We start from the raw sequence: 26,226 nt of genomic DNA on the forward strand, positions 1-26,226 counted from the left end.
CTGCTCCTCTGCTGCTCCTTGCATCTGCTTTCAAGCCCTGCCTAAACGAGGCCTCCTTTGGCCAGTACTTTGGAACAGAATTTAGCTCTGTTTCAGCTCCTGTGCCTGTGAAGATCGCCAGGCTATCTGCAGATCCCACAGCAAACTTGCTGCCCCTTAGTTATTTTCAGCTAAAATAAATCATATTTCCGGCCATAAATGTCACCAAAAAAGAGCATTTAGAGGTCTTTGAAAATAAATCTCCTTGGGCTTTCTCATGGCTTTCGTGGGGCCAAAGTGATGGCAAACATTTTTGCCGGCTACGTTTTACACGATCTCCGTCGCTCTCTGGCTGGCTGAGGCTTTCGTGATTGTCTTGACCCATTTCCACACTACGCAGGTTTCTCACTCTCTCTCTCTCTCTCCCATCTCTCCGTCTCTCCCATAGCCTCGCTTTTACGCATGCCGCACTCCCAAGGGGGCATTCATTCGATCCATTCACATTCACCGAAGATCATCTGTCTCGAGTCTCTCGTCTCGCGTCTGCAGTGATTTGCATGATAAGCAGAGGCATTCTTTAGGTCTATAGTAGGTTGGGCATTTAAGAACTTTAAGAACCTTTTCTGATCAGATGCTTAAGCTTTGATTTGTGGCTAATGGATTGTCACAGTTCCAAGAGGAAGTTACAGTTAGGCTTTCAATAGGCATCTTGCTCCAGAAATGAAACGAACGTTTGTTCGGTTTTACGATCATGCCATTACATCAAATGGTATTGCCACATGCCTCAGTTACATAAACAAACATAACTGCAACTGTCATAAGTCGCAAGTGGCAAGTCGAGAGTCCAGAGTCAAGTTCGTTGCTCTGTCGATGTCCGATGCAGTGTAAGTCGCCGAGTTTGCCCAAAAATCATTACATAATGGCACCCCACCCAACTGGAACCTGGCGATGGTGTGTGAAAACCGTTAAGTACCTCTCGACTGGGTTCAGGTTCACGTTCACGTTCAGGGTTCACCGGGAGGTTGTGTCTCGTCTCGTCTCGTCTCGGGTTCAGGTTTTTTTCGGGGCTCTGGTCTGGGCCCCGCTCCATTCATTGGAACGCTCTATTCCTAACGGTTCTCACACCTTTTGACGGTTGATCTGTTTACCATTCACCCCACCATCGAATATTTGCATTTTGATGGAGGTCATTATCCGAATCGTTTCCGTTGAGATGCTGTAGAGTATTCCATTACCTGCCATTAAGTATTACTCTGCCGATATAGACGATATCTTTTATTAACTGAACAACAAAAAAAATAAACATTAATAGTATAATCCCCCGCCCTACTTTCGGCCCCAGTTCGCCTGATAGACGCTCGCGTAGTAGTTCTGCCAGTTGGAATTGCTCAGCGAGGCATAGGGATTGTTGTAGTTGTTGTTGTTGTACACCGGATACAGATACTGGCCGATCACATACGGCCAGATGCGTATCTTGGTGTTGGCATAGGGACTCGGCGTCGTGTACGTGCTGTAGTAGTAGGGATACGGCGTGGTCTGGTAGTAGTACTGGTTCAGGCTGGAGAACGTCGGACTGGGCGTGTAGTACGGATTGTACTGTGTGTAGTACTGGGCCGTCGTCAGCTGAAAGAGGCACACAGTTAGTTGGGGGCGTTGGAACCCTCCGCGGGCAGGACACTCACCGCCAGCAGGGTGGCCATCGATAGCCAGAAGAGGCTGCAACTGTGGCTGAACTGGTTCGACATTTTGCGCGAAGCTGGAGCTGTGTTTCCCGACTAATCTATGTGGCGCTCGGACTTTTACCCTTTATAGGCCCCCTGCGGCGGAACAATTTTACGCACTGCTGCCGGATGGCAATTTTCGCAATTAACTTTGGGGCCCTGCTTTTTGCGGGCACTCGTATTTCGTCATTGAACTTGACTCATCGCCGGGTAACGTTCGGTGCCAGCAACCACCTGATGGCCGGGGTTGTTTACCCACTCGATGGCGCCCGGTGGATTCCCGTGACGTGCGAAAGATGGCAAACGCTTTGTTTCTCCGCCACAAATTAGTCAATTAATTATGAAGAGCATTTTGGGGTAGCAGCAGAATTTGATTTCGTTTTTATTTCGTTTGAACTTTGCTTATACGAAGGTTATTTGTAAATTATACAATTGGGGGGGTGGGGTGGTGGCGATCCGCAGTTGTTCCGGGGACTATCGGGAATGTAATTTCAAATAGCCAAAAAAAAGGGGGGGGGGGGTTAGTGGGTGTGGGTGTGGGGGGGACCATCTCTATATACATTATATACACAACACGACTCGTTCTCCTTCTCCTTCGCCTCCTCTTCCTCTGTCTCTCTATTTCTAGACCTATCGCTAGCAATTAGACTAAAATACAAAAAAAAAAAATTACAAAACGAAACTCAACAAAAATTGTCAACAAGTCGCTTAAATTAATATTCATATCATATCATTTTCATTTTCATTTTCATTTCATGGAATTTTTACACGCATTTTAATTTAATTAGTTTGTTGTTCTTTTGCAAAGACAATAAATATTTAGTTAAGTGCAAATCGATTTAGTAATCCTCATCGTCTTCATCTGGCGGATCCGTGGCGTAAGTCAGTTCATTCAGATAGAACCATTTCTGCCGAATAGATACAGATACAGATAGATTATAGATTATGGGCCATGATCTGCGGACTTACGGGTGACTCTGTGCAATTGAAATTGTAGTCCCAATCGCAGATTCTGTATTCCTGATTGAAGCTCGTCTCGTTGGCGCACAGGTGTGGAATCCGATTGCCCTCTTCGTCGCACATATGGAAGATCTGTGGCACAGAAATGTTAGCATACTTTCGGGCGGCAAGCGAAAAGACTCGCTATCGCTCTCTCTCGCTCTCTCTCTCGCGCTCACCTGGCAATTGTACTCCATATCGGCATAGAAGCCCACCGAACGCCGCTTGCAATCGAATGAGAATGTTATATTATCTAAATTCGTCCATTCCTTCGTCTTGTGATTTTGAAATACTGGACTGGCTGGCTCTTGGCCCTGAACCGCAATGGCGGCCAGCAGGATGGGAGCTGCAACGAAATAAATCCAATATTGAATCCATGCCAAAGATCCAAAGGGTATTTTCTGTATTCGTTTGTTTCTTGTATGGTTTGTTTTGTTGTTTCTTTTACACTTCTTGCACTTGGCCAGCTGTGTGTTGGCCACGTTCCCTCTTTCTTCTCGCCTTCTACAGGCCATGGCCAATTCCATAAGTTATTTGGCTCACGCCTGGCCCAGCACACAACGAAACGGGCCAAAAAGCAAGCAACCTCAACGTCAATGGCTTAATCGACGCACTTAGCATTTAATTTGTGTCTCTGTCGCTGTCTCTGTCTGTCGCTCTGTCTGTCTCCGTCTTGGAGTCCCCTATTGGGGACAGGTACTCACCTAGTAAAACGCCGGAAAGCCATAAAATTCTATAACTGTAAACCATTTTTGTGGCGTTGAACATTTTGGCGTGAATTTTGTGTTTCTGGCTCCTCGTTGAGGTGTTTCGCCTCTGGCTGGCCTGCTGGCGGGCTGCTCGCTCTGTTTCGATATCACGATGCAAATCCAAATCACGCTCTCAACTCTCGACTCTCGCTCGCTGGCTCTTTTGGGCCGTTTGCTACGCGTCCATTTAGTTGGCTCTTCTGTTGTCAATTAGGAAGCGTAGGTCTATGGCTTCTGGCTTCGGGCTTCGGGCTTCGGGCTTCTGGGCTATGGCTTATGGCAGGCACATGGCTAAAACGAGAAAACAAACAAAAATTTGGAATTAATTTTCAATGAATTGTTGCAAAGGAAGCCAGCTCATGAATTTTTATGTATTCCTAATGATCTGTTATAGCATTTATTTTTGTTTTTACAAACAAGTCTCCCAGGTTTCAGGCAAATCGATTGAAAATTGCCACAGATTTGGTTTTATTGCAGCAGAAAGTATTTTCAGGAAGTTCTAAAATATTTGTATATTTAATATTTAGATCTGAAATGTGATAATTGTGGGGGATAATGGCTTATAGAGAGACGGCAAGCTCCCTAAGCACTGGCCTTTGTTCTGCACCAACCCCAGGCTCACTAGCCTCCCAGAGCTGTTATGGAGACTCCTATCTGATGGATTTTATTGTAAAAACGCATTCAAAGGCCAACAGCTGATCTGTAGATCTACAGTTTTAGATGGGAGAATTCCCAGAGCCTCCATGGAAATGTAGGGAGGCAAAAAATGTGCCATAACTCTCTGACCAGCCGGCCATTAAATTAAATTAAAGTGGGCTTACAGTCTATTACCAAACCAAAGCCAGACATGGCAGACAGGCCGAAAAGCTTAGACGCAATTTACATGCCGAACCCACGCCACCAAAAAAATGATCCGAGATTGACTCATCAAGCCGGATGCATCGGCTTCTTCGTTAATTGATTTCTGTTTCAATGAGAGAACCACTCGTGTACAGTCCACACCTTCTCTTGGGGGGGGATACAGCAGGATGTGACCCACTTTGGTGTCAATCAGAATTCTATGACTTCTGCTGACTAATCGTCGAGAAATATTCAAAGATATTTCATAATACCATTTCGCATCAATCATTTACTGTCAAATAAACAATGAACGAGACGGGGGCGGTCGAGTGGGGGGCGGGGGGGCCATTAAAAGACAATCAGTCAATGGATTCTATTTATGCAAAACAAAATTCAACGTCTTGTGGTTGGTTTCTTTCTTTTTCGAATTGATTTATATTTTATTTGGGTATTTCGATGGTTTTATTGTTGAAAGAAGTGAAAGAAGGCCGAGAAGGCCGAGAAGGCCTTGCTGCCGCAATTAAATTGTCAACCCGGTCTGGAGGAGAATCGAAGCTGAGGCCTGGCGAGTGATTGGCGATTCCCTTGATTAACTTTTATTGTACGATCGTGTAGCTCCATCTGGGGGATCTTTCACTCGGCGGGGCATGGCGGGGCCTGGCGACTGACTGGTAAATCCTTGACATTTTACTGGAATTTATGGCCTCTGGATGCGTAGATGACGTCGATTGCCATCGCGCCGCACAAAGGCCATGCCACGAAAGATTGCAGACGAAATAATCGTAAATTGTTTTTGTCTTGTCTTGGCCTCCCGCGCAACTAATTTTCCTGGCACTGGCGCTGGCGCTGGCTCCAGACTCCAAGCTCCAGGCTTCTGGCTCCAGGAGGGGTGCCCCCCCCCCCCTCCCCGCTGCCACCACAAAAATGAATGATATGCAAATTTGTGCCTCTCTTAAGCCGAGTCCGTGATGAAGTGAAGGCAGTCTTAAGGCGACGTAAAAGGTCATCAGTGCCCGGGCCAAGCAAAAAGTCATCTTCACGCAAAACTGGAAAACATTTCATGGAACGTATGGCAGGAGAGGGCAGGGAGAGGGCGGGCAGGGGTGGGAAGGGGGCATGAACAAAGAGGCGCCTCCAAGATGACACAGCAGCAACAGCTGTCCGTCTGCCCCCGCCTCTGGAGCCACGTATTACTCTGTCTTTCACCTTTTCGACGGACTGCCTGACCATGGCGCCTGTGACAAATGCCAAAAGAGAGCCACCAGCACCACGAGCCACCACCAGAGTGGTGGAGCATCTCCCCTGCTATTTTTGTTTTGTTTTAATATTTCCGTGTAGTGGTCTTGGGTTTTTGGCTAATGGGAAAACACTCTTCAGGCGGCTTCACTTCATTAGAGACGCCCACAAGTCCTTAAGAGGCTTTTAGCCAAGAGGTAATTGATTTTAACGGATTTTAGACACGATTGTTGTTTGAGGCGCCATCAGTGGCTGATTTAATGGGGGGTTTTTTCCCCAACACAACAATACAACTTTATAGAGTGGGTTTGATATGGGTTTTGGCTAATTTATAATGCATTCGCTTTGGTTGTTGTCCATAGATCTTGAGTTTATAAAATTTACCCACGAAAGAGGGGAAAAACCTTCCAGGACACCCTGGAATCCCCCCCCCCCCCCGAAATCCAAAGAGCATTCAAACTTCGTTCTTGGGGCCAGCCCCATGATGGCTGATGGGGGGATATCCCCCGTAATGTACATCGCATCGTCACTTTTGACATTTTCTGACAAGCGTGAGAAGCGATAGAGAGAGAGAGACAAGACCGAGACCCTCTGGAGACGGCATCGGGTACGGGTATGGTCGTCTATCAATTTGCTCCGGCTGGTTGACTCTCGTTGTTGGGGTCCTCCTTCGTGCCACCAGCATACCGTTGCCATACCGTTGCCGTTGGCCCCGTTGCAAGTGCAGTCACACATCTGCATTCCGCGAGCATGTGCGACATTAATTTTTTAAACAATTTTGAAAGTCCCATTTGACTTGATTGTTGCTTTTGTCGGTTGTCGATTGTCGGCTGTCGTTTGTCGACTGGCGGCTGTCGGCTGGCGGCTGTTGTTTGGCGTTTCGTTGATTGGATTTGCGGCTAATTCGGAAGTTTGTTGGCGTTGGCTTGCGAAACATCGCACTAATTTGTTAATTTCTGACGCGTAACCGAAGGCGCAATGTTTTATGAGCGGTTTCTGGGGCCCCCCCTTCTAAATTTATGCAAATTTTCTCAAATTATTTTATTTCTTGATGAAACCAAAAACCCAGGGCAAAATAGCGAGGTCGAAGTGGGAAATACTCTTCGATGACGAGGGGAATGCACCCAAAGAAAAACCCCTGAAATTTGAATTTAATTTTAATTTAATTAAAATGTATGCCAATTGATTTTCATCGACAATGGACATTTTTAAAAGATTTGTCATCAGGTTCAAAAATATTTCATATTAAAAATAAATATTTTTCATTCTTAAAATAAGTACATTTCCTACAAATCTAATTTTTTTTATATATATAATTAGGATTCTATTTTGTATTTTTGATTATAAAATAATATCACTGATACAAATTATGTTGTTTGCTGTTACTGTTAGAGCAACTTATACAACAGTGACAGGAACAACTACGATGAATACAAATTTAATGCATTAAAATTTTTTTTTTTTAAATTTTTTTAAAATTAAATATGTTTTAATTTTTTTTGCAATTAAATATTTTTTTTAAAAAAAGTTTTTACTACATGTTTAAATAAAATTAAGCTCTATTTAATTTCACTATGTTTATGTTTATAAACAAAATATTTCCTTTAAATATGGTTGTGTCTCTTTTTGCTCTGCCATTTTTCTCTGAGTGTAGCTATAGGATCCCTTCATTCAGAAACTTTGCCTCAAGAGATCTGTTTTTAGACCAGGAATGATAATTATAAGGTCTTCTCAACCAATCGGTTCCACAAATACATATTTCAGAAATGATCCCATATGATCGCAGTAAAGAACAATTGGACCTTCGAAAATCCCTTCTTTCCGCCAGAGAAAAACCCGAAAATTTAATTAGAAATTTGCTTTTGATGTTCCCTTCACCGCCAAAATGCAACAAGGTGAAAAATCAACCAAAAATAAAAAGGAAAAGCTGAGAAAATTATTTCACCATTGGATGTGTAAGCTAGTGTGTGTGTGTGTGTGTGTGGCAGCGGAAGCAACGCTAATTGGCGGAACTGCCACACAACAACAACAACAAAAACAATGGATAAAAAGAAAAGCAACAGAAATATGTTGAAACGACCAAGCGATGGCGATGGCGATGGCGTTGGAGATGGAGATGACGATGACGACACCTGAGACGGCTTATTGCCACCGCGCCCCAAAGGGGATCCGGTGGGGATCGGACGGACTTACATAAGCCATAAGCAGCGGGCAAAAACATGGCCTAATCATCGCATCCGACTCCCAAGTAGCAATTGATTAGGCCGAACGCGTTGACACCTGGACAGCAGGACAACATTTTGCACAGACACACATTTTTCAACGCCAACGACTTGGCAAAACAAAAGGCTAAAAGCACACACACAAAATGGATTCCGTTTAATTGAGTAGCCAGCCAGCCAGCCAGCCAGCAGCCAAACGGGAAAACTTGTTGCGCCGGGCAACGGGTACCAGATCGACCGGCATTGCCGGGCCCCATCCCGCTCCAAAGCGCCGTGCCATATGGGGGCTTCCGCCCGCTCCGACCGATTGTTGGCCTTGAAATTTTCGGTACGCAGAAATGCGCCGCTTAATGCGAAAAATCAATATCGCTAAAAACACACACAAGCACAAACACAAACAGACGCCCCGCATCGGATATACGAGTATGTATATTGTATATTCCGGCTGCAAATCAACAAAAACTAAAAAAGAAAATAAAAATAAAAAGTTAAAAGTTGAACCGAAAAACCGGATCGCACTCGGACTCGGAGCCGCCACTAAACGAAGCGATCAAAGCCGATTTATAAACGAAACAGCTACACCAAAGCGCCCCCAAAATATAACACAAAACAACAACAACAAAACAGTCCAAGAAATTGAAAAAAATATATACAATATTTAGTTGTTAAATGAATAAAAGGCCAACAAGAAATGCCACATTTTGAGATAAAAGTGTAGGCAAAGATACAGTATTAGTGTATCTTTTGGATACACTTTTCACACTAGCTTTGCCATAATCCCTATTCAAGTTATTTAATTAAGATCTCAACAGCTCTGGGAAATGTATTCGAAACGCCTGCAGCTAAATGAAATGTAAGCTCCTTAAACGAAGCCGATTTAGCGATCTATAAAGGGGGGGAAACACCGCCTGGGAAATATATAAAAAATTGTCAAAGAAAGTTCATTTCGAAGATATGATAACTTGTTTGACACTCGGGAAAATATAAACCAATTACTTATGATGGCTTTAACGATTGCAACTTAATTTATGGCTTATATAACCATATTTTAACGGATCCCCAGTGACAAACTACCAATTAAAGAGCGGTTTTATTAATGAATCGTATCGGGCGAGGAGATGTGTTCATCGATGGTTGGATATGGGGCCTAAGTTTCTATCAAGGTCCTCCCCCAAAACGAAACATCCTTGGCTACAGTTACCTTTTCGATTAACTCTGATAATACCCTTTGTTGTTTTTGTGCATATAGGAAGCTAAGGCGGGGAGCAAACAAAGCTAATAATTATTTAAAATTCCATTAAATGCGTGAAGAGATACCGCCGCGAAGCATTGATCGATCGATCGATCACACAATGCCAATTCAGTGATTTAAATGCCATCAGCAGTGGATGCCGATGCCGATGCCCAAGCCGACCTCTGACAATAATGCTGACAACAACCAACAGGCAACAAGCAACAAGCAACAGCCGACAAGAAGACAATCACAAAAGACGGATCAGCTACCGATCCGAGCAGCAGGTCTGGCTAGCTCTGGGCTCTGACCTGCCAGACATCGGTGTCCATCCGTCATTAACATATCAGCAGTTGTGCTTCAGCAGAAAAATAACAATCGTTACAAGGGCAACAGACCGCAGCCAGAGCCACAGCCACAGCCAGAGCCCCAGCTCCAGCCATCATCTGCTGAAGATGATAATGATGATGATGATGAAGAAATTGTTCAGTTATCTGGACAGAGATACACAGAGATACTCAGGGTGCACATACAGATGTATGTATTTTTAGATTCGCTAAGGTAACATCTCATTGAAGTTGCTATTGATTGATCGCCTTGCTGCCGACACCGACACCGACACCGAACCAAACCGAACCCTATTCCTGTCCATCCTCTTAACAGCAGCTCATGGCAACTCATGTGATTTGTAGTGCGATTTTTGGCCAGTGGCTGGCGATGACGAGTCGCCTTTGAAGTGGCCATTAGGCCTGCATCGCATAGATACAAAGATACATAGATAGAGCTGAAAAAAAAACCAAACCAATCATCGCCACGGAAACCAGCATTGCCAAAAGGCAGCCATTTATTTATTTATACATTTATTTTGCAATCTTGTATTAAATTTTTAAACTTCAAACTTGTCCAACTTGTTGGCTCGTACGTATTGTGGTATCTATAGGAAAAAAGGTGTGATATTGAGCTCAACTTTTGGTTAAGGTTAGGCGCGGCACAGGTGATCGAGTGGCGGGGGCTCTCTTCAAGATTCCCAAGCTCTTTGGGGCATGAATGCTGTGATTCTTCTAGAAGAATCCCTTGAGTCTCCTGCTCAGCACTCAATGAGCTCAAATCTTTCCATAACAGCCTCAAACAGTCTATTCAAAGCACCATAAACTTCTGTGACGCACACAGCAAGAATTATTTAACATAAAATTGAATAATTTATCTGTTCGTTTTGCCAATAAATGTATAATTTTGTTAGCTGCCAAAATCAAATCGCCCAAGCGTCTGATTTGTCGATGATTGGGGTTTTGGCCAATTCTGGTTTGATTTCTCAATTGGCTGAGTAATTTGAACCGGTTGGCAGAGCAGCCCCGAAGCAAAGCCCTTTTGGCCGAGTTCAAGGCTCGCCACGTGTCGTATACTTAATGTGCCGGTGCACACGTTGCAATGTGCTCGGACTCGGGCAAACGCTTTTCACACAATTAAACAGCAGCCAGCAGGCAGCATTAACTAACCGACTCGTAATGTGGCAGCCATAAATTTTATGTAAATCGCGCTGGCTTGTGCTTTTTTTTTGTTTCGTTTCGTTTCGTGTAGCTTAAGTTTTATTGCAGCTAAAGAAGAAAACGGTACAGACGAGACGCTAAACAATGCAAATAAATTACGACTGCTGCTGGTTGCTGGCTGCTGGCTGCGGGTGCGGATACTTTGTAAATACTGATGTGCAATTGAACGCAGAGATCCACACGGATAGGCAACACCGACACACAGACACACAGACACTGCAAAGATTTTCCAAGAATGCGGCAAGCGGGTGGCTGCCACGGTGACTCCACTCTCCGTAGCCGCTGTTGCTGCCTTTAACTTACACTTAAACAACCACAATCCTAAACAACAAGTTTTTTTCTTTCCTTCTTCTTCTTTTTTGTTTTTTTTTTTTTTTGTTTTGTCGAAGTCATCGATTCAGCATTCAGCATTCAGCTTTTGGCTTTGTCTGGCACGCCACTCGTCGCCGAGCAGAAAATGCAAGTGAGCTTTGAGTTTTTTAGAAGAGCCAACCAGCCAGCCAAATCAGGCCCAAAAAAAAAGTGGAAGGCCTAGAATATGGCATGATTATTCTTTGCCATAGAATTCCATTATCAATTAGTTTCGTTTTCTAACGAAACAAGTTTCTTTTACTGGGAAGGTCAACACAACAAAATCTCTAAAAATATGGCATAATACTTGGAGCTCTTCTGCCTCTGCCTCCCCCTCTCCCTCTCTATATCGTGCCACCTCTCCTGAAGCCTCCTTTTCCCTCTGTATACAAATCTTTGTACCCAATATCTCTCTGTTTTAAGCCTCTTCAACAATTCTCCTACAAATTAAATACACATTTGTTGACCATTTGAAAGATTTATGAAGTGATCGTGCCTCTTTTGCATTTTATTTATGGATGAGCGATTATTTTGACACACAAAACTATATATTCTCGCAAATAATTAATATTAATGATGGCGATAATGTTTGTGTTTCACTCCATTCATGAATAAACACACAAATATTTCAAAATAAACGCTCAAGATTAGATTTAATAGGAAATACTATCTATTCAGTCGCCCAAAAGGGTGTTGCCTGTCCAGGGGCCAGAGAGGGCCAGTTAGCCCAAGGGGGTGGACTGTGGGTGTGGGGGGGAGGGGCAACTCGTTTTCTTGTTCTTTTGCATATTCATGCGGCGCTGTCCACTCGCTGGTGTGCTGAATGGCAAAGTTTAAACGGCCTTAAGGCCCCTTCCCCCCACCCCCCTTTCTGGCTTACGCAAATTTGCTCCGATTTGTGACAAATTTGGATCGTGTGGCAGGGCTCGGTCTGCGACTGGGGCAGGCATTGAATTATGCTAATTTCGCCGATAGCGATACATCATTATGTAAGCCCCACGAAATGGGAGCACACGCATTGTATAAGAGTTTCTGCAGCTGGAGCTGGAGGGCCTACCTACCTTTTTGGAGACTGCACTGGAGGAGGAGGCTGCGCGGTAAATCCAAAAAAAAACCGAGACCAGAAATCCGCAAATCCGCAAATCTTTAAGGCACTGCAAAAAAGACTTTCTTGCCAAATCTTGAGGCGGCCGCTTAATTATTTTTTGGAAAACGCATTTGCATAAGATTTTTGTTGTATTATTTTGTGGGTTTTTTTCTGCTGCTGCTGATTATTATTTTGGTTGTTGTTGTTGTTTTTTTTTGTCGTATTTATGTAATAGACTTTTTTCTAATTTTTAGTTGGAGGCGAGCACTGGAAAAAATATTTCTATTACGATGGCTGTGTTTCACCACCCCACAACAAGCAAAAGGCAACAATAAATTTTATATATGTACATATATATTGTATATATAAATATTGCCTTGCTCTTTCTTCACACGCACACACACACACACAAAGAAATAAACGCAGACAATCGCTGAGATACACGCGCACCGTCTGGAGTATCGGGTAACCGTCAGATGCAAAGATACAAAGCCAAAGACAAAGCAACAACCGTTCGCTGGGGCACACGTCGCACGAATAAAACGGCCAAAAGACGGCCCAGCCAGAGCCAGAGCCGGAGCCAGAGCCAGAGCCAAACACTTGACGGTGGGGCCCGCAAAACAAAAACACAAACAAAAAGTCCCAAAGATCCCAAAGAGCCAAAAGACAAAACACAATATTCAAACACAACAAAGCCACAAAAACAGAGGCGAAATGAAAAGTGTTTCTTTGGCTGAATTTTTGTGTTTGTTTGAGTTTTGTGTTTTGTGGTGTCTTTCAGCGGGCTTTTGGCCAATGCATTTTTGTGTGCCGTACGCTTGTGGCCTCGTTTGCTTACAGTACGGCTGTGACGGCGACGGCGACGGCGACAGCGACGGCGGCAGCGACTGGGGAACGGGACTACTGGTGAGACGATCGATCGGTCGTGAAAACGTTTGCAAAGTCAGCGCTCAACTGGTTCGCAGGCCGCCGCTCAAATTGGTTTTATACGCGGATCCCCAGCTGAGCGGAGCGGACCAGAGATTCAGAGATTCATTGCATTCGCAATCGCAAAGAGCTAACCAAAAGAGCTCTGGTCCAAAAGAGCGGAGAGCCATTGAGGTAGGTTGAGCGCAGACGCAGACGCAGACGCAGACTCCGTCTCCGTCTCCGTCTCCATCCGCTGTTCCGCTGTTGTGTGCAGTGCTGCCAACCTGCCTGTGCCAGCGGCAGTGCTGCCTATTCGGTGGGGTTTTCTGTCGAACAAGTTTCGGCTATGGGATGTTCATTCAAAGTTTTTGGCCAGCCTTTAAGGTCTTCTTACTCATGGCGAGTTCATGGCTAATTGAAATGCGAATAGCGAATATCAAATAGCGCTGAACTTGTTCTAACTTTGAATGCGTCAGAATTCAGTTACCAGTTCTGGAGAATCTGCTGCCCTAATACCCTTCCTAAAGGTAGGACTGTCCGCTGCAGACGTTTGCCCACAAAAAGATTGTGGGAATACTCCTCTCAGAGCGCCCACTAAAAGATCTCTTGAGGTGTTTCTGAAGTGTATTCTGGGCCCCGACTATGCCCACATCCGCCGTCCTTCCTTTCTCGTTTTCAATTAACATAATTAAAAGTAAAGGCGAGCAAAAGCCAACCACAAAATGTATTAAATAAAATTAGCATAAGAACAACTTTTAGTTTTATTTAATCCTCTTTTTTTTTTTTCTTTTTTTTAGTTCATTGGCTGTAGGTTGCTTGGTATTTGCCGTATATTTTTGGGAAACTTTAGTGTGGCTTTAATTTCTTAACTCCCCGTCAAGTTCATCAAACACGTCTGATTAGGAGATGGCCCGGCCGGGCCCGAGACTGGTTGCGCCTCTGCCTTTGGGCTGGTGTCTGGGGGGTTGGGCCTGGTCTGGGCCTGGGCTTGGGCCTGGCCTGGCCTGGCCTGGTCTCTGACCGGCTATGATCTGGTCATTTGAATGCCAAAGGCATCGCCCGTTTGCTCTTTTCACATTTGCCGTTGGCTCTAAAAAGCAAATTTATGATGAGCGCGAACAACGAATTTATTACCAGCTACGGATCGACACCAAACCAAAACCAGCGAAACCGAAACAGCGGCCCGGCCAATGCGAAACTCTTTTTGGTGGCTTAAATGTCAAACTAATTTAAACAAGAGGAGCCATTAAAACTGGATTAATTAAAGGCGCAACGGCAGCGGCGACGGCGGCGACGGCAGCGACTTTATGCATTGATGGATATCAAATGTTGTATCTCCAGTCGATTCTCACTTTAGAGGCCACTGAATGGAGGCTCTCAATAGCGGAACTGAGAGATTGATTAATGGACCGACTGATGGTGTATATTGTAACTAATATCCACCCCTAATGATGGCTTACGGGAGTGATAACCAAGAAGCCTCTTAATGGAAATGTTACGATCCACTCGACGAGTATGCCAACACATAATTAGGGGTTTTATGGGCTGTAAACCCGATGGATGGAGCAGAAGTCTTCTGATTGAAAGACTCACAGGTAGACCTAGAGGAGCGCCTAGGTTGTGGCCTGATCTGGCCAGCAGCTAAGCCACTATTCAAATGATTGCCTAGATGAGTGATTATCTTTGTGGCGCCCCGACATTTGTCATTCGCTTGGCGTCAGCCTTCTCGCCTTCCTGGCCGTGTAATTAGCAGACTTTGCTTTTATAATTACTTCAAATATTTTAATTAACAAGTGGCCGGCTATCGGGGCGTATGCGCAATGTCGCTTAACCGCTGCACAAGCCACAAGCCGCCAGTTCCCATACAGAAATCTCAACTGAACCAAAAAAGGAAAGGAAAGGTGTTGACCTTGTCAGCCGCCGGTCCGCCAGTCCAACACGCACCGCGTTCCAGACCTCGTCTGGGCCCCCACCAATACTCCATGGAGAGCCCTTCACAAGAACCGGGTGTCCGAGTGAAAAAGTGAAAGCTGCCTCCGGTTGCAAGAGTCATCCCTAAATCATTTCAAGTTCAAGGTTTTCTGGTCACTGGTATTTAAACATTTTTCATATCCCAATCGAATGTATATATATATCTTATATATACTATATATGTATTTATACTCGTATTTGTGCTAATTTCTTGACATTTACCGCTTTCGTTTTGGGGGCTTTTGTTGTTGCCACACTTGATCACTGGAATTATGTCCATAATTACGCTGATGTTAATCGATTTTTAAGTCGTTTTTCCCCCTCCAAAAAAGAGAAGAAAAAAAAACAGTTTTTTTGGAGCGGATTATACAACAAATATTTAACACCTTGCAGACAATGGAAGTCGGTTTTATGATGGTGTTGGGATTTGGATTTGGATTACTTTGAATTGCTTTTCAAATCCACTCGGTAAATTAAATCGTGTAGATGCCCACCCCCTCCCCATGCCCCCCATCCCCCCACTTGTTCGACCAATGTTGAAAGTCAATAAAATATCAAGTTTTAATTTATGTGCTCGTGTGTGTGTGTGTTTGTGTGTGTGTGTGTGTGTGTGGCTTGTTGCCAAGCCAAAGCCCCAAATGTTTGCATTCAAAAATACTTGGACTCGCACTAACTGCAGGTTATTATTATCTAGAGCATGAAATTCGAATGACCGCCTGACTGGAGCTCGGCTCGGACTAGACAAGTGCTGGCCGGTGGCCAAGAGATTGTTACGATCATAATAACAGAATCTATCAGATCAAATCAGAGCCAAGGCGGCCTCCGATTGCACTGCCATCAGATTAAGGAGGGGATTAACTGGGATTGGTGCCTGCCATTCGGTGGGGCAGCCTACGGGGGCCATTACTTTCGTGAGTGCTTTATCAAGGTAATGGGCGATCGGGGATCGGGGATCGATGGGATAAGCTACCGCTTAGCGGATACACTCATTACGGTGACTTCCTTCCAGCCATTGCAGCCACTAGCGTGGGTAATTCCTGCCATTCCCTTCCTTTCTCCAAAACCGACACCCACATAATTCTGGCCAGCACTTGCCCAATCCGAGACGTTTCCTTAACCAATTTGTCGGCGGCAGAGTATTGCAATTTGCCTAAAAGACAACAACAACAACAACAACAACAGCACTCGTGCTGCAGCAGCGGCGGCCAATGAAGTCAATTACTCAATTCCCTTCCCCCGTGCCCCAGAGAGGGGCTGCAGTAGTAGAGGGCGATGGCAAACAATTGCTGCTTAAAGCCGAAGCTGAATTGCAACTACATCTGTGTCTGTCTGTCTGTCTCTCTCTGTTTGTCCGCCCTCTTGGCTACTGCGCGCCACTTAAATTCCGATTCACACACACACACACATGCACAAGGAAGCTCACGTGCAGGCAGGCTCCAGCGAGAGAGAGAGAGAGAGCGAGAGAGCGAGAGCGAGGCCCGACTGTCGTCAGCCGCTCGGTCGCGTTCGTTTCTTAAGTCGTTCGATTTTTGACTGGCACTAAACTGTTTCACTAAAGTGTTGATGTTTGTTGCTGCCTTGGCTGGTATACCCTTTACACAGGGTATAGGGCCTGGGACCAGGGGCTTGTGGGGCAGAGATGGGCCAAGGAAAGAGTTGGGCAAAGGGCAGACAGAGGGAGAGCATATAAAGGGGTTAGCGATAGATAGAAGAGATAGATCTCGCGCCTGCCTTCAACGATTATACCCCATACTCGTACACTCCTCCTCACAGAAACGATTCACCTTGAAGGGTATCTAAAGCCTCGGCTCTCCCAAAGCTGGCATTCCTTTCGGGTACTTGCTTTGGTTGTTGGGTTTTTCGTGGCTTTGGTGGCTTTTTGTGGCGTTGCTTGTTTGTTGTCGTTTGGCGCTTGTCGATTTTTAAGCCAAGTTTGTTTTGGGTCTTGTATTTTTGTCGGTAGTTTTTTCTGCTTTTTTTTTGTTTTTTTGTTTTTGGTTTCATTGAGTGTTGGTTTTGTTTTTCCTCTGCCATGTACGAGTACTAGTAGTTGGGTCAGGTTGCAGATTCGAAAGTGGGTCAATTTATTACTGCAATGAATTGGTAACGCTCTGCTCTTGTTGTTTTTGTTTTTGTTGTTGCTATTGGCGGCTGCTTGGCTTGCAGGGTTTGCTTTTTTTTCTTTTCGTTTGCCCAAATTTAATTAACTGCAATCATTTGTTTTCGTGTTTGTGGGCGTGTCTCTCAATTAGCTGCAACAAATTTGAAAACATCTCACAAAAAAAAAGAAGATGTTGAAGAAGAAGGTCATGTCTGGAGGCCCCTTTGGACCAGGAATAGCCACCATTTCGGATGGGATGTGATGGCATGGTATGGTATGGGGGGGGGGGTTAAATGTTAAGCCATGTACTCGGACAGACTCCCAAATGATGAGCCACACATTGCATAAGCCGCACTGCCGTCAGCGCGCTGAAGGCAGCTGGAAAATGGAAAATGGCCAAAATGGTCGAGTGCAGGCCATAAATACGGCTCGGCCAAAGAGTGTTCAAGTGCCATGTACAAGCCATTAGGGAAGACATGAACGCTGCTGCCACTGCCACTGCGACTGCGACTGCGACTGCAATCTGTTTCTCTTTGTTAATGTCTTCGATTTCGGCTTTGGCTCGAATTTTATGTGTGAGAAATCCACATAAATGGGAGACTGTCTGTCTCGGACGCATTTCCGAGCGTGTTTTATGTGCCGTCAGGTCGAATAAACCAAAGCCGCAGATCCAGCAGAAAAAGCACAAACAGAAACAGAAACAGAAGCCAGCGAATTGCCATTGTGGGAGTTGACTCGAGATCTCGCAGCTAACGAACATAACATTCATCTTGCCATTGACAGCGGCAGCGGTGGCATCGGTGGCATCGGTGGCAGCGTCTCGAGCTGTCTTTCGTTCTAGGGATGTTGAATAGCCATACCATTGATATCTACTATATACAAGAAGCCATGATAGCTATAGCTATTGATAGTTTTTATTCGCAAGCAATGGCAATCGTATGTATTGCAGAAAAAGAAAAGGATGGAAAAAATAGCACTGATTTCGAAAGTTCCAACAACTATAAAATACAGTAAACTGTTCCAAATTTTACTTCAGTTGTATTTACAGGTGAATTATTATGTTGTACAGCATTTGGCAGCAACAACAGCTGCTCAACAGCTGTCGCATCTTTTTTTTATATTAAACCACGAACCATGCAGCATACCACAAAGGATTGGCTTTTGTCGGACCACAGGATGTTTTTCAACAGAGGAACTTACCTCAGACTATGGCACTCAATTTATGTTCTTGTGAGTCAGATCTTACTCTGGTGGGACTTGCCGATATTCTAGGATCGTAAGATTGATTGGGTCCAGAAATTGTGATATTGCAGCCCCCCACGTGTGTCTTGTTCTAATTTTATGCATTCCGAATCATATTGTTGGGCACCTTAGCTCAGGTGTTGGTTTATGCAATTAAAGTTTTGATTATTTGGCATTTTCTACACCAAAGGGCTTTTCACGATCCGTAAATACTTATATTTTGTAGCTTTCTTATAACAATCGACTGAAGCCACCGAATATTAACTCTATCCAGAACTATAAATATCAAAAGCTCAGAAAAGGTAGTAACGAAGCTTAGTGTTGGCACTTTATGGGGTCGAAAACGCTTCCTTCTAGGTGCTGCACACATCCACTTCCGCCAAAAAACCAATATACCCCTATACTTTTTGAGTATCGGGTATAAAATACCGGACGACTTATAGAATATATTGTATAAATTACATAAATCATAAGCTCACATAGTATATAATGACTGAGTATCGAGTATATACATATGTATGCAGTGCCGCGGCTCACTACGTTCCCCATCGTCTGTTTTAGTTTCTGTTTAAAAGCTCCTCCATCGACAATTTTTGTAAGCCACTAACTTTATGGTATACATAAAACAATTTTCTATGAGATAGGTATATTTTTAAATGATATCTTTTACTGCATCCTTTTTTAAGAATATTGTAACAATAAATTGTCTAAAATTCCACAAACCAAACCGGTCAAAAATTATCGCTAGGGCTGCGCCACTGTGAAGAGGAAGACGGTTTGGTCGGCAGATGTCGCTGCTCTATATTCTTCAAATTCTACATGAACTTTACTTAAATTTTACTTCTTTGTTATACACTGCTTGATCAATTCAAGCAGTGCATGAATCGAGTGTAGCAGCAGGCAGCCGTTGATCGGTGCCTAAGCAGTCTAAAGCCAGATTCAAGTTTTTTAAGTTCAAATTCAAAATTTAAACAAAAGATAAGTCTCACGCAACAACTACATTCAATACATTGACTCAGCTATTTTTTGTTTTGAAACGAATCCCCACCCTAATTCCTCACATCTCGCGCTGGGAGTTCGAGGAACTGGACAAAGACTCATCATCATCTGCAAAGTGAGTTCATAAATAAACTATTTGTTAAAGCGCATTACACAAATTTTGCAAGCTGTTCGATGCGATAATCACCAGTAATCCAATCCGCCTCGAGTGCGCCGCGCAGCAACAAAAGCAAATCAACAGAAACCCAAGTCCCCGTCCTCGACTCGACTCGACTCGATTCGACTCCATTCGAGCCTCACTTGCGGCAATCTTTCAGCGAAAATTGGAAAAGAACACTCATCAAATATCAGAAAAACGCCTTTTATTCATAAACAATTTTTATTTATACACTAATAAACATCGTGACCGTAAACAAATCCAGAAGCTGGCGCTGTTGTGGGAACAATTTCTATATGAGAAATGGGAGAAAATCAGTGATTATTCAGTGATATGCATAGTGATGGTGGGGGGAGAATATTTTGCTTATCAGTCGGTTGCCACCTCCTCCTCCTCCTCCTCCTCGTCCCGGCGTTCGCGTAAGTGTAACTGTAATCGGGATTCCGCTTTTGATGCATTTCTTCCTTGGTACACCTAACCTCTTATAGGCTATGTCTGATCGGGTTTTCAAATGCACAGACAAAGCCTAGTAGAGGCTAGATTTATAAGGCACATTCTCTTTAGAACAAACACACTTATACCGGCCACGCCCACTTATCAGACGTGTCTACGTAACGCCGCCGCTCTGCTCTGCTTTCTTTTCCCCTCGATTTCCGCCCACCGAATCCCACTATCCCACTATGTTCGCAAGAAACAACAAAAACCGAAAAAAAAGAGTAAGAGTAAGAGGGAAAAAAAAACGTAACTAGGCAGGAAGGCAGCTGCGCAAAAAGTTTGCGGCGCCGCTTTCTTTGCATTGCCCGGGTTCGGTCTCATTTTTGTTCGGTTTCATTTGCGTTTCGCGTTTTAAAATGTATTAACTTGTTTCGCGTTGAGCGTTGCGCGTTTTCGTGTTTTGCGTACGGTTCAATGTTGGATTTTGCCTAAAAATGCCACGTCTTTCACTCACAGACTTTCACTTTTTTTTTCTGAGGTCCAAAATCAAACAATAAAAAACAAAAAAACATTAATTGCAAGCAAGTCGCAAATTGATCAGCTAGCAAATATGATGCGACCCAGCGAGCGCCACCTCCAAACTAACTGACCGACTGTCCCTCTCTGGGGGCTCAGCGCCGCCAAGCAAAATGTGGAGATTAGCAGCGGCAGCGGCAGCGGGAGAGCATAAGCCCCACAGAGAGCGTGCCGGTTTCAGCAAGAACAACAACAACAACAACAACAACATGCATATTTATGCAAGGCTGCCGCTACCGATTGGGAGTACGTGTGAGTGTGTGTGTGGCTGTGTGGATTTTAGAGTTCAAGTTCAAGAATTAGAATTTGCTCTCACAAAAACAAAAAAGCCAAAGGCACACACACACACACACACACACCAGCACACAGCATGCCCAAGTGCACGTACACCGGGGCCGGGGCCGGGGCCACATAGCTGATCTGCCGCCTGCCGCCTGCCGTCTGTCTAGTTTTGCTTTCTATTTTGCTCTCAGAGAGCGCACAGACTAAAACTAGCGTTAGTTTCTCTTTGCCTTGGCGCTAGCCGTTGTTGCTGTTGCCGGGGAGAGGCAAAAGTAATCCATGTCAGTAGAACACTTTCGATTTTTATTTCTGTTTTCTTTTTTTCTTGTTGCGCGTCGCGTGGCGCCTATTTAATTCAAAAAAAAAAAATAAAATAAAATCAAAAAAAAAAAAAGAAATAATTTGTTGTGCTCTTTTTTTTGCCTGCACCATTTACGGCGGGGAAGCAGCCCCGTTGTGCCCGACTCTTTTTGGTGATTGTCAATTTTCGATTAGTTTAGTTTTGTGTGTTGGTTTTCCCCGACTTTCACTTGGCTTTAAAGAGGGGCGTTGCCTGCAATGTGTGCTATTGAATTTCACAAGAATTTTGTTCACTCTTTTTTTTTTCGACTTTCGATCTGGTGCTGCTGCTGCTGCCGCTGCTCCTGCTTGCTCCTGATCCGATCCGTTCCGTTCCGATCTTGACACTTGCACAGTTTTGGTTTTAATAAACCCGAGTACGAAGTGATTTTATGCTTTTATACTCTCGAGCGGCGACGTTCGCCGGCAGAGCAGTCGTCGTCGGCTTCAATGGCCGCCCCATACGCAATGGCGGCGGAACACCAGCTGCATCTGTGTGTGTGTGTGTGTGTGTGCCAATATGCGTGTGTGTGTGTGTGTGTGTGAGTGGATCGCTGTTTCATTTTATTATTTTGTTTGACTTTTTTCATACGAGTATTCCAGAAAAAGTAAAGCGAACGAAACGAAACGACAACAGAATGAACATTTTGCATCTTTCGATCGCCGCTTATATACATATTGGCCATGGCAGTGGCAGCGATAGCGCTGCCCACACACACACACACACGCACACACACACACGGGTACGGGACTTGAATATGAGTTACTTTGAGCATCGTTCTGCGGTTCTCTTTGGCCTCTGTTCGGCTCTTTTTGGGACTGAATTCGTCTGGCTGTGTTCTTTGTTTTTGGCGACACACACACACAGACACACACAGAGAGCTCTTCCTGCAGCCTGCGCTGCCGCCGCCCACTCCCCCTCCCCCTCCACCGTTCCTACCCATATGCCAGACGTGTCTTTCTTCTCCCTCTGGCTTGGGTATCTTTTCTGCTGCTGGGTGTTGTCTGCCTTGTTCTGTTTTCGCTGCTGCCTCTCCCTCCTCCCTCCTCCCCACTCCCTGCTCCGGAGAGCGCAAATTAAGTCCGAGTCATTAAACCGTTCAACTAAAAAATAACGTGGCATCCGAGAGGATCCTCAAGGGGAGTCCAAAGGGGTCTTGTGGCTGTTGCGGTCAGTTAAACGTTTTGGCCAGGTCCAAAGTTATTGACCGACTTTACTGTAACCCGAGTGCACCACATGACATTCAATGCTCTGAGGAAATCGAGCACCAGGCCCAGTCCACCAGGATTCTGCAGGAATAAACTGGCAAAAACATAACTGTTCACACTTGAGGGAAGATGTAATACCTGTAAAATATGAGTAGATTATGTCACAATCAATAAACATCATTTCGAAAGTCCCCATTTCGAGATTGTTGATCAATAATCGAACAATTGATTGAGTTTCGAGGATGTACCAGGAACAAACAATGAAGATCCTTCCAAGTCGATAATAATAGGGGTAATAGTTCGGGTTTTTGGCTTAAACCTTAGTTTCTTTCAACATTTTTTTCCTGCTGGAATGCAAGTATTTTTGTGCTCCCCAAAAAGGGAAAGAACTGATAAATTAAGCTGAACTCTCCACACACGCGCAGCCGTTAATTATACATCGTATCGTGTACTTGTTTTTGTTATTTATTTTTTATACATATATTTATATTCTGTCGAATGCAATGAACTCCCGCTCTGCCACGACGACTTTGCCTTGTTTATTTAAAAATAAAGTAATACAATTTACAAAAAAAAAAAAAAACCACCAACAAAAATCGAATCAACAAACAAAAGGAATTCTTTGTTTATGGCACTGCCAACCTGTGCCAATGTGTGTGTGTGTGTGTGTGAGTGTGTGAGTGTGACCATCCTCGAGTGCTGTCTCTGTTGCACACATGCCTTCTAAGATGTGATTTTTGTTCTTGTCAGGGCTCTCCAATTGGGGCGCAAATTGCGAAAACCGCAAAAGCCAACAAATTGCAGCCCCCACAGACCTCCCCCGGAGCCCCCCCACAGCCCACAGTGAAGAGCAATTTTTGTTGATTTTGGGTTGTGTAGAGTTGTGTAGAGTTCATTGGCTTTATGTAGATTTTATTTTATCAGTTGAAATATTTTGCTAACAAATTGCAGTCAATGACATACACACACAGGCACACACAGAAAGACACACACACAGATACTGCAGCAGAGCGGATGTGGATACACTGGATGTCTCCCCCCACCATCGCTCGCCTTCTCGTCTCCTTTCTTCTGTATGTGCGTGGGGCAGCCAAAGGAGGTGGGGACGACAGGCGATTGACTGAGACGGGGGAACAGGTCACGCAAGCGTACAACAGTTTATTCATCTTTCATCTCTCTCGCTCTCTCTCTATCTCTCTCTCTCTCTCTCGCTCTGTCTCCTGTCTCGTCTCGCAGCACCCAAATGCGCAGCAGCCTCAGACGCTTCGGAGATCGACAATGTTCTCAAAACAGAATCGATAAAGTGGAGATAGAAGAGCGTCGAGTCCGCGCTGACCCGCCTCCTGCCCCCCATCCTGCCCTGCCCCCCTCCTGGCACACACTTGTGCAAGCTTTATTTTTTTCGGGTTGTTTGTCAAGAAAAAAAATGATGAGAGGGCGAGAAGCAGCAAGAGAAGACCACAAGTGGGGCTACAAGAAGACCACAGAAAAGCTTGCGGAGAGCAAAGTGGAAGAGAAGACTGCAGAAGAAGCTGCTGGCTGAAGGAGGAGGAGGAGGAGGAGGAGGAGGAGGAGTAGGAGGAGGAAGAGGGGTGGCGCAGGCGAAACGACTGCAAAAATTGTTTAATTATAAAATGCTAAAAAAACACACACACACACAGCAAAACACATTCAGCGCAAAAGCAAAAGCAAAGGCAAAGGCAGCGGCGAGGGAGAGAGTGAGCGAGTGAGAGACAGAGATAAAGTTTTTTGTTGAAGGACACACACGGTCTTTAAAAGTGAGTAATGCACTGGAGGTTGTTGACTCCCGATCGCTGTTCCCCCCTGGCTCAAGCTCTTTCTCTCTGGGTCTCCGTTCCTCTGCCGCTCTCTGTTGCCAGCGTCGCAGTCGTATACTTATTTTGCACTGTCCGCTTTGCTTGTTTGTGTGTGCACACTCACACACACACACATGCATGTGTGATGTGCGATGTGCGTGTGTTTGTGAAGAATCTTTTGTTATGCGTTTTTATTTTTCGGCATTGCTGTTGTTGCTGTTTGATTTTGCTCACGAGTGTAAATGTATCTGTATCTGTATCTGTATCTCTCTCCTGCGAGCATGCCTGTGTGTGTTGTACAAAGTCAAAGTGATTAAACTTTATGCGCAATTTATTTTGCATTCAACAACAGCTAAACCGAAAAAAAAACAACCAACAAAAATATGATTTAGCGCTAATTTAACACACTGCCTGTCAAATATGCGGTTACAACAGGTAAAGCCGCGCTATCGATTAGTGTTAATCTGGATATGGAAAATTCCCTCCCTCCCTGCCTCCCTCCCTCCCTCGCTGCCTCCTTGCTGGCCTCCAGCATGTGTTCCGGATCAATCATCGAATACGCGACGGCCACGCCATCCAGTGATTGACTTCTTGGCAACTGTACGAATGTCGCCTGACAACAGCGACGCTGCGACACTGCGACGCTGCGACACTGCGACGTCCGGGATGCGGGTGCTGCAAATTGACTCAGAAGTTAATTTTGCTGTTTTATTTTTATGCGGGGTTTTTTTGTGTGTTGTTTTTGTTGTTTTTTTGGGACGCGGGGAGCTGCAACATGCGGTTAAATGTTGACACCCAGCAGACGCCACAGTCAACCGCAAAAAAACGCGGCAGCGGGTCCTGCAAAAAAACACTGAAACACGTAATGAGCAGGCAAAGTCATTAGGGTGGACATTTCTGAGCGGGGCTTTAAATATTTTATAAATAATTTCCATCAGTAAGGAACTGTTTCGTGGGTTTCTATGGATTTTTCAATATTTAGTTGGAAAATTATATGTTAGCTTTTTGCAAAATGTCCACCCCAATCGCGTGCAGCCAGCCAATCTCCAGATGCGCGCAATATGGTGCTCCTTCCTGGCCGACGCCATCGTCAGGGACACAGTTGCAGTCGCTGCAGTTGTTATTGTTGCTTTTTTCATGTGGCTTTTGCTGCTGCTGCTGCTGCTGGTGCTGCTGCGGTTTCTGCTGCTGCTGCTGCTGCTGTTAATCGTCTTGACAGCGCAGTCACATTGTGCGTGCTGCTCCAAGGCCAGTGCAATATTTTACACAAGTGACATCGCTCTCCTCTCCGGGACTCTCCTTGGCACCTCTCTCTCTCTCTCCCACTCTCCCTCTCTGCCTCTGTTCGCTACAGTCGCGGGCAGCATTTAGCTGGCACTGCATTTCATGGCTGTTTATTTATCCATTGTTCCCCTCCTACATTCCCAGTACTCTCACACACAGACACACACACACTCCTGTTCACACCCACTGTAAGAGGAGTCGGAAGCCATATCCATTATCGATCTGGATATGTGATTCATTTGTCAAAGCAAGAGATGGCATATTCGTCGGGCGGGGCTTGTTCCTCAGCGGAGTCCAACGGATTAATCGATCATTGTCAAATATTATGCCTTTCAAGAAAACACCAGCTGACCCGGCAAAACATTTTCCGAACTAATTCTGCTGCCCCAAACGATTTCATGGAAGCCTGAATTGAATGCGCAAATATACTTGAATCTGGATCCGTGCCGATGAGTAAGCCGTTCACTAGTTGCGCTTTTCCTGATGCGCAACACATACCATCTGACCCTGGTTTGAACTTGAGCGCACGACAATGCGGATGGACACTCAGCACTTTCGGATGAGCTCGGATTAAGTTTTCGCCTGCATACAAAGAAGACTTTGGTCCTGGACATGGACGGCAATACCAGAGGCAGGCCTTGGACTAGACAATGTACCATTCGATTACCGATTTAGACTACTTCTTAGATACAATGGTACAACATAGCGATACACACCACTTCAATGAAGTCCTGTACTCACTCCATATGGGACGAAGAAGTGATTGTGTCGCCACTACTTCACCAATATCAATGGGATCACGTTTAAGCCCTTGTTTCAGGCCTTTAAACGAACACGTGGACTCCGTCTACAACTCTATAAAGATCTTTTAATATATGGTTGGCAATACATATATTCGATAATAACCTTCTTCATTTTTAAGTAGTGGACCCTAGATACGAGT

At 44.7% G+C, this 26,226-nt stretch overlaps 2 protein-coding genes across 2 annotated transcripts; both read right to left on the bottom strand.

Annotated features, from left to right (window-relative positions):
* Positions 1–1,250: 1,250 nt before the first annotated feature.
* On the bottom strand, positions 1,251–1,835 carry LOC6900074 (uncharacterized). Its single transcript, XM_002135402.3, has 2 exons — positions 1,662–1,835; positions 1,251–1,602 (listed from the first exon to the last, which is right to left on the bottom strand). The coding sequence occupies exons 1-2, from the start codon at positions 1,722–1,724 to the stop codon at positions 1,306–1,308; spliced, it is 360 nt and encodes a 119-aa protein (XP_002135438.2). The 5' UTR covers positions 1,725–1,835; the 3' UTR covers positions 1,251–1,305.
* Positions 1,836–2,413: 578 nt separating this feature from the next.
* ckd (cracked) lies at positions 2,414–12,152 on the bottom strand. Its single transcript, XM_001352639.4, has 5 exons — positions 11,937–12,152; positions 3,404–3,739; positions 2,879–3,045; positions 2,670–2,792; positions 2,414–2,608 (listed from the first exon to the last, which is right to left on the bottom strand). The coding sequence occupies exons 2-5, from the start codon at positions 3,465–3,467 to the stop codon at positions 2,540–2,542; spliced, it is 423 nt and encodes a 140-aa protein (XP_001352675.2). The 5' UTR covers positions 3,468–3,739; positions 11,937–12,152; the 3' UTR covers positions 2,414–2,539.
* Between the last annotated feature and the right edge of the window lie 14,074 nt (positions 12,153–26,226).

This window comes from Drosophila pseudoobscura, chromosome X, assembly GCF_009870125.1.
Source record: "Drosophila pseudoobscura strain MV-25-SWS-2005 chromosome X, UCI_Dpse_MV25, whole genome shotgun sequence".
Taxonomy (NCBI): domain Eukaryota; kingdom Metazoa; phylum Arthropoda; class Insecta; order Diptera; family Drosophilidae; genus Drosophila; species Drosophila pseudoobscura.